This window comes from Mytilus trossulus, chromosome 4, assembly GCF_036588685.1.
Source record: "Mytilus trossulus isolate FHL-02 chromosome 4, PNRI_Mtr1.1.1.hap1, whole genome shotgun sequence".
NCBI lineage: Eukaryota > Metazoa > Mollusca > Bivalvia > Mytilida > Mytilidae > Mytilus > Mytilus trossulus.
Window position 1 is genome coordinate 37731511 of NC_086376.1, and position 9868 is coordinate 37741378.

Consider the following 9868-nt stretch of genomic DNA (forward strand, 5'->3'; position numbering starts at 1 on the left):
AGGGTTAATAGCTTATCTTGAACTTCCCCTTTTCATATATGGTCTGCCACCTCAAACATATTCGGCGATCATCATATAACATTTTCAAAGACACATATGCATTTTTATCAGTTAATTTTAGTTCATATATCTACATGTATCACAAATTGCATTTCATATAATAGTACATATATCATATCACAAATTGCATTTCATATAACAGTACATATATCATATCTGTTAATAAATGCTGTGGCCATTTCCTGCCAATACCAATCTTGTTATTTTTTATGAGCATCTAAGATAATAGGATTTAAAATCTAAAATTTAAATCAGTTATCGGTAGTGCTCATACCACTGTCCGTCGTTATACTACATCGTCAAGTAATAGTATTTGGTTTCTAGTTGGATTATCGATCTTTGCAAGTGATTGATTTACCCATAATCCTCCTTTTTGACGTCGACATTTAGGAAAAGCAGACGCATTTTTTAGCCATAGATTTATCTTCTAAAACCCGCCCACCCTCCCTTTAATTTATTAGTAGAATGCAATTCCTACGGAAGATACTGCTGTTTGGTTTTGTTTGTTTATTTCAGAATTGTATTGTCTAGACTACATCAATTAAATCATCACTCTATGTGGAAAGATGTACAAAAGTTCTAATGACGAGACGGTCATTCAAGAAAAAAGATTAATCCTGGACGAGGAGTGGACGTGCATGCATATAGAAATTGAATGGATAACTTGGAAAGAAATGTATTAGTTTGTTGTTTTTTTTTCTGATTTTTATTAAACTTTGCGTTGGTAGCGATAACTTCTGATATCCAGGGTTAGTCGCTTGATTTATGGCAGATTTCGCTGCGCTTAGATAACATATTTGCAGTTTACAGACTTATTGTAATCGTATGATAGCATTAGCCTCTGATTTCCAGGGTTAATAGCTTATCTTGAACTTCCCCTTTTCATATATGGTCTGCCACCTTAAACATATTCGGCGATCATCATATAACATTTTCAAAGACACATATGCATTTTTATCAGTTAATTTTAGTTCATATATCTACATGTATCACAAATTGCATTTCATATAATAGTACATATATCATATCACAAATTGCATTTCATATAACAGTACATATATCATATCTGTTAATAAATGCTGTGGTCATTTCCTGCCAATACCAATCTTGTTATTTTTTATGAGCATCTAAGATAAATGACCTTATCCAATCAAAATGAACGCACAATGTACTAAGTCGTACTTATAATTAACATAAATGGTGATACAACAAAAAAAGTTTCGAATACAAGCTATTGAACAAAATGGACAATGACATCTTTTATAACTAATGAGAATGGAAAACAGCCAAACTGTTTTATTTTCGTGGCAACAATTCGCTTTTTACCTGGTTTTGTGATGTCGTCTGAATGACTATGTACAAAAATAAAACATGGATAAAATATTGCGTTTAATGATTTTGTTCATCACAATGTAGTTTGCAATTATCTGCCGGGTAGTGGTGGCGCCAAGGTACCTGCAACAACAAAAAAATCTTAATGTAACATATGTAAAGCGTTTAATATCCCCTGTCCCGGTCGAACGAAATCCAAAGCCGCCTTATAGTATTCATGGTGATGTCAAGCTGGAGAGAAAGTGGGTACCTATTGCGAAATCAACTCCTAAAATTGTCAACCCATATCTGATCACATCTGTGAAATTACCAAGCCAGATTGTACATATGTTGAAGTTGTGCACCTTGTGCCATTATAGATTTTTTTTAAATAATTGTTTCTCATTTATTGTTAAATTTGTAACTAAGTAATTTGTCAGAAATTTTTTGAAAGAAGGAACAAGTTTTCATCTTCTATCATTTTCAACCCTAATTTCCCAAAAACTTCACAGAACTATTGTTCACATGTTGACCATCAAAGCCAGAACTATCTACACAAAAGTAAAATCACAAAAATAAACTCCCTGACCAAAACGGAAAGTCCCTAATCAAATGGCAAAATCAAATGATATACCACATCAAACGAATGGATAACAACTATCATGTTCCTGACTTGGTAAGGCATTTTTAAATGTAAAAAAATGGTGGATTGAACCTGTTTTTATAGCGCTTTCACTTGTATGACAGTCGCATCAAATTCCATTATATTTACAACGATAGGATATAGAACCAGAATAGGCGACTAAGTCAGTACATTGCACTCTTATTATTAAAACATATAATAAGAACTTGACTGTCCTTGTTTGAATTTATCTTTTTAATTGTTTATTTCATTTTACCATATACTAATTGAAGGCAGAATACGAAACACTTACATTTTATTCACGAGAGACATCATATTTAGTAATACAATGTAACATTGTTTGTGTTTAAAGTCTGCTGTGACTGTGCAACATTTGTGTAACAGTAAAGTTACGTGCACTTTAATGAAGGTGAGCTTCGGCCATTGCTTCGTAGAAATGCACTCTTTAAATTTGTGTGTATATACATGTACATTGTAGGTACTAAGTTCAGTTAAGGTGACAATGTTGTATCAATTCAAATAGTGAAACCTTGCACCTTGTGACCGAACCCCATTATCCATTTAGTCACGAGTTTGTGAATAATGTTTGAATGATAACTCTTTGAATTATATGTATTTGTCTTTTAATTAGAGAACAGTTTAACTTATTTTAATTTAGCTTATCTACAAAATACGAACAATAATTACCATCTACAAAATACGAGCAATAATTACCATCTACAAAATACGAGCAATAATTACCATCTTCAAAATACGAGCAATAATTACCTGAACCTGGAACTTGTGGGGCGAATAGTGTTGGAACTGGATTTAGATTTGGTTGTGGTTGGTTACCTACAGTGTCATTGTAAAATATAGAAACTTGTGTGTTTGAAAATTGGATTATGATGGTAATATGAAATCATCAAGTTACTGTACTAAATAAAGGCAACAGTAGTATACCGCTGTTCAAAAACTCATAAATCCATGGACAAAAAACAGATTCGGGGTAACAAACTAAAACCGAGGGAAACGCATTAAATATAAGAGGAGAACAACGACACAACACCGAAACGCAACACACACAGAAACGGACAAAGCAACAGACAAAACACCACGAGAATAACAAATATAACATCAAAACCAAATACATGAATTTGGGATAGACAAGTACCGTGCCACGTCTTATCTCAATACCTAAAAAATAAGAGAAAACACAAACGACTCAACGTTAAAATGCAACACACACAGAAACGAACAATATTATAACAATGGCCATCTTCCTGACTTGGTACAGGACACTTTTAAAGGGGAATAAAAGTGGTGGGTTGAACCTGGTTTTATGGCATGCCAAACCTCGCACTTTAATGGCAAAGTTAAATATAACATTGAAATGACAACATAATATTACAGGACTACAATACAAATAAAAAGGAGAACATATCAGACAAAGAAAAGCATGATTAATAGATAACAAAAAGCATCAGGTTTAAAATTCAATACGCCAAAATCGCGTCTTGTCCGGACAAGACTCACCAGTGACGCCCAGATATAAAAGATCCAAAGTGAAAAAAGTACAAAGTTGTACAGCACTGAAGATCAAAAGTTGAAAAGGTTTTGCCAAATACGGCATTGTTTGTATGCCCGGGATAAGAACATTCTTATTATATAGAACAATTCATGCTATGCAAACAGTAAATTTTATCAAATGAATATGAAAGAGATATACATAATAAAACTGGGCCCAGTTTCACGAAGCTGTCTTAGGACTAAGACATGTCTTATGATGGTCTTATGACATATCTTAGTCCTAAGTGGGTTTCACGAAGTGGTCCTAAATTAGGACATCTCTTAAAGTTGGTCATAAAGTTAGGACAACGCGAGAGGTGTCTTATGATGGTCTTAGGATAGTTATACGTTTATTTATATAAATTACACTCAATTTTTATATTAATTAAAAAAAAAAAATCTTATTATTATCTAATTATCTATTATCCTGTTCCTGCTTAAAAAGTTATCTTTCTAGATTGACAGATTATCATGATTTGTCAACGATGAAAATTCGATGTATTGAAATCAAGATTGCACGATTTTATCCCTTGACCTTTTCTAACCAATAAAGTCGAAATTGAATTCAACTCACTTGTACCAAAAAATGTCATCATTTTATATTCTTTTTTCTTAATTTTGAATTAAAAATTTCATATTTATATTGATGTATTGTTTAAAGACAATTTAGATATAAATTACTTTTATTTTTTTATATTTATTTTGCAAATTATGTCATTATATTAATCAATACGTTTAGAATAATTTATGGTAAGACAAACTACATTTACATGATTTTTTTCCCGTGAATCATATTTATATTTGAAAATTTAAAGAACTTGCGACAGGTTTAGGATGTCTTAGCTAAGATCATCCTAAGACAGCTTCGAGACGAGGTCTGAGATACATCTTAGGATAGTCATAAGAGGATCATAAGACATGTCCTAAGATATATCTTATGACATATCTTATGACATGTCTTAGGATAGCTTCGTGAAACCGGCCCCTGAAGTATTAACTAATTACAGAAAAATAAACCCGAATAGTTTTACTCCACATAATAAAGCAAATAATAAACCCGAATAGTTTTACTCCACATAATAAAGCAAATAATAAACCCGAATAGTTTTACTCCACATAATAAAGCAAAACTTGTTCATGAAACAAGAAGAAAGTATACGATAGTTGTTACGTTTTATATAAAGCCAAAAAAAACCAAAAAAAACATTTTAATATATCGATCTGTTTTATGAGTATACTAGTTAATTGTTCACAATATCATCAAAAAGTATCTCATATTTTGACCTTTAATAATGTCTTTCCAATTTAAAAATGTTTACTGTAAATAGAAGGATTGTTTTGTTTTTTGTTTTTTTTGTATAAAATCCTGTTCCAAAGAAAAAAACCTTTTTGTGTCGGACAAGAAAAGTTTTACTGTTACATTTCTTTTTCTTTTTTGATAAATTGCTCGACGTTTCATTGGTAAACATTTTTTTTTAGTTTGTAGATAGCCAGTGACAAATAACAAATATGAAGCCTTAAATAGTGTGTTTTTAGTATTGAGAATGAACAGCTCTATAATAGAGGTAGAAAAAGCTATAATTGCTACCGATCTGTAACTAGCTTACCGCTACTACTGCCATCAGAACAGAAACCACAATGTTTGTTACAATTAGTCTCTGCCCAACCTCTATATTTCGAATCAGTACAAGTACTTTTTTCGTATTGCTGACAATTACTAGCTAAATCTCTACATGGCGGCGCTGGTGTTGGGTTACCTGTTAACGATATAGTGATAAATTTAGTACATCGGTTGCAATGTATTACAACTATTTCCTAAATGAGAGCTCAAATAAGTCCTGGATAATTTAAAGGCTGAACGGTACAGAGATGATATGTTGCAACTGCCATATTTCTGACTTGATACAGGCATTTCCTTATGAAGAAAATGGTGGATTGAACATGGTTTTTCTCGCTAGCTAAACATTTCAATTGTATGACAGTAACTAAGTAACCTTAAGTAAATGAAAATAATCAATTATTTGATCCCTTACAGTTTTTCTTGATCTAAATTCAAAAAGAAACATAAAAAGGGGGAATCCAATCGGTTCGTTATCTATCTTAACCAACTCCCTCTCCATAAAATCAAAAGGTCGTCCACTTATCTACAACTAAACTCTTCTGCTGCATTATTAACATGAACTTATCTTTCTCCCTATTTGTGTTAAATTATTATTTAAATAAATGTTCCAAACTGTAAGTGACTCACCATGACAGAATCCACAATAAAGCATACAGTTTTCCTTTGCCCATGATGCATAATTTCCTGTACAAGATGTTTTACCATACATTTTACAGTCATTTTTCTTATCCAAACAACCTGAAAAGGATCAACGTACATTAGAAATGTCTGGCACTTAATAGTGTAGGTTCAAAAACCGTTCACTTCAACATTCCAGTAGGGAAAGGATCGAGACACAGCGGTGCATCATTGTAGTTTTTATTTATCCTTTTGTATGCATCTTTTTATAATATCGTCATAAGCTAGTTTTGTACTTGAATATATTTTGAGCTACAACTGTTTATAAAGATGATTTGAAACAATGTTAGCACAATTTGATTAAAACAAACACGGTTAAAAGACATGCAGCAATTAAAATAAATAAAGAACATTTGAAAGAAGCCGATCAAATAACATTAGTGCTTTTTAATATTTCATTAGCATCCAATGTAATATATGACGTTATTTGAACACTCGTTTTATATTTATTCTAGTAATAGCATAACCTATAGCTAGAGGTGTCTGTGACGCCGACAGGTAAAAGAACGTAAAATGTGTTGCACGCAGATAACTACATGCATATATGGAACTTAAAACGTCTTAATTATTTTATATGAAAACTGTTGATGCAATCACTTGGTGTTGAGAGTAAGTAAAAATGACTAATAACTGCTTTGAAAGCAGTTTCTAGTCTTAATAACCCATCAAGGCGAAGTATAACGATATGCCAAAGTGTGATTTTAATTTGTTACAGTACTAATGTTTTAAAACGCGTTTTTACATGTTAAACTATAACGATGATTTGATTTATATAGCTTCATTGAAAGCTAGATGTCAACTATGCAACCACTACAACTAAATAGACAGAAACTGATGAATACGAATATGAATACTGGTATCATATTCATTGTGAAGACATATAACCTATATTTTAATCAGATTTGATATAAGGTTAAATAATTATGATGATAAGTAAAATAACAAAACAGTAACTTACGCGCTGGAGGAACAGTAGTGAGCTGGCTGTCTTTTATTCTTAACTGCTCGGCTAATAGACAATTAAAGAATGAATGCATTAAGATAAATTTGCACTTTCAAATGTGACTTGAGAGATATTTTATAACTTTATACAGTTAAAGACAAATATTTGCAGTATATTATCATTGTAATTTCAAACAAATAATAACACAGAAAAGCTATAATACAAATGAATAACTTCATAGCTTCCACAAAATGAATATGACATTTTTGTGGCCATTTCACAGGTACAATAGATACTTTAGACGGAGATTTGTAGTCCAAAATATTTATAAATTATTTAGTTGGTTTTTTTTTAAACTAAAGTTTGTAGTTGAGGTGACATTTGCAGGGCACATTTAAACACACACACGCAAAGTGTTGACTTGGCAACCATTATCATATGTAGGCAAATGAATACGAGCAAGAAAAGGACGCGACTATAACATGGCGACGAACATTGTCATCCCCAACGATATGCAAATAAAAATGAATTGCAGATAACACTTCTTGCCAATTATTGTTCATTGTATAGTGTTACAACTTTCGATGCCAAAATATAAAAGTGACAGAAGAAAAATAAATTATCAGAACATTCTAAAATGTCTTTCAAAGGCTGAAATACCTAATGATAATATACAAAATACTAGTATACATATTAAATATATAACTTACGTGTACAAAGTCGGCAGTAGTAGAAACAGTTCTCATTGGCCCACGTTTTGTAGCGCTGGTCAGAACATGTAGATTTGGGGTATTTCTCGCAGTCACTTTTTTTGTTTTCACATGCTGGGGCTGGAGTTGGTTCACCTTAATGTAATATAAATTATTTTTTTTACAATTTGGAATATTATGTCGGTGCCTCGTTATAGAAGGTCTCATTTTAATCAAAATTATATATCAAAGTCTATGGTTTCTTTCCATATTGACAATTTTGTGATTTTTACTTTTTACACTAGTTGTTCGTTGATTAAATTTGGTTCTATATGCAACGGGTTTAAGTCTCCAGAAAAAGTAATTTAATTCAGTTTTTAATGTAAAAGTAGGTTTTTAAAGTCCTACCTTGACAATACCCACAATATCTAGCACAATTCTCTCGAGCAAACGCCTCATATTTTCCACCACATGCGTCTTTACCAAAAGCTAAACAATTGTCCATTTTGTCTGCACAATCTAAAAATTAAAATGTACATACTTAATATACAACATTTTGGAAAATCATTAACAGAGAAAACTTGACAATATGTACGAATCAAAGGAGATATTGCATTTGGCTATGGTCTTCAACAATGAACAAATGTCAATTATACTGGAATAATTTAAATATTATTAACTATATTCCCGTGATGAAAAGCGGATGTGTTGTGTGATTGGCAATGAAACAACTGTTTAACTGATACCAAGTTATGAGGATATTAGTATCTTAACAATACATATTTGTGTCATTAGTACTTGTAACGATCGAATAAAAAATATACAGAAGGCAAAAATATAGTATAAAGTCGAAGAGGAATGAAGGCATCGGTATGACAATGTTTTTATTTCATGTCTAAAGAAGTTAAGTCAAAGAGACAACAACCCGACCATAGAAAAACAACAGCAGAAGGTCACCAACAGGTCTTCAATGTAGCGAGAAATTCCCGCACCTGAAGGCGTCCTTCAGCTTGCCCCTAAACAAATATATACTAGTTCAGTGATAAGGAACGCCAGACTAAACTCCAAATTGTACACAAGAAACGAGTCGATATTATGTAAACAAATAATATTACTCAAGCTTTAATGAGCTGTCCAAATGGACCTACACCAATATTGACACACATTATGACATATCAACAAATTCAATACACACAAAAAACATAAATCATCAAGAGAAACAAGTACATGTAGTTCCATGAAAATATCAAAAATGGCATAGCTCCTATGAAGGTAAAGTGTACGTAATTTACTAATCCATAGATTAATTTTTAATTTCATATAAGGGTTCTGGTTGTAAAAGAACACCAGAGAATAAAATAAAAAGGATGTTACCGTTTTCGTTTTTGAGATACAAGCTGTTGACCCCCTCCCCCAGAAAACACTAGTCTACAGACCCATCATGTACACTATACATTATATAACAATGTTTAAACAATTATACGTATACACATACTTATAATTGATACAAGAAACATCAATATATTGTTCTGGGATTTAATAAGATATAAGTAGAAATGGTATAAGTGCCAAAGTATAAAAAGTTAAAAATTAATATAGGTAAAAGTATGGTCTTCATTTTACAAATGACCTGTCTTTAGAGAGTCATACAAGTTCCCTTTGTGAAAGATGGTTTATTTGGTCTATGTGTTTTGGTATACTTCTAAGTTTGACCTCTTGATGCTGTTTGAGGACGATAAGAATGTTAAATAAACTTTAAACGCACTAAATGTATTGCATCTGGGGTTTTTTAACTGCTGACAAGCAAGAAAATTATTCTGTTACAAAGATACTCACTAGATGGAGATGCTGTGGTTCCAAAGAATAACTGAAATCCTTGGCCATAAATCTGGGTAAAGACAAGAGGCAAAACCATTAATGAGGTCCACATTGTGTATTGTTCGAGAAGGTCCAACAGAAAGAATGGCCAGGTAATAACTGCACTGGAACCTTCAAATACGATAAGATAATGCAACTTGAACTCGACCTTTTGCAAATTTACGTGTGTCGTATTTTGATATGTGTGGGATATTTATTTAAGAACAACACACTTGCACTTTCCTGATTGTCAATAGACCTGGGTACATTTACTGCACCTACATTTATTTATAATTTCGTCGAGATCCGTTCAATGTCAGAAATATCTGTCACGAGTTTGCTGCATGTCTCATATTCTTAATTTATTTCGTGCATACATATTTCTAAACCAATTGTCATTTGATTCACTCCATTATATGCTAAGACCCCGTCCCCCACAAAAATTAAAGAAACAGACAAACCAAGAAAGCCTTAAAACAAACAATTATTATACAAATAAAATACACACATATTAAACA

At 31.9% G+C, this 9868-nt stretch overlaps 1 protein-coding gene across 1 annotated transcript; it reads right to left on the reverse strand.

The window, feature by feature from the left end:
• Positions 1-1432: 1432 nt before the first annotated feature.
• On the reverse strand, positions 1433-9538 carry LOC134713899 (uncharacterized). Its single transcript, XM_063575178.1, has 8 exons — positions 9330-9538; positions 7902-8012; positions 7515-7649; positions 6820-6870; positions 5811-5921; positions 5170-5319; positions 2783-2848; positions 1433-1515 (listed from the first exon to the last, which is right to left on the reverse strand). Exons 1-8 carry the CDS (start codon positions 9421-9423, stop codon positions 1484-1486), a joined length of 750 nt encoding a protein of 249 aa, XP_063431248.1. The 5' UTR covers positions 9424-9538; the 3' UTR covers positions 1433-1483.
• Between the last annotated feature and the right edge of the window lie 330 nt (positions 9539-9868).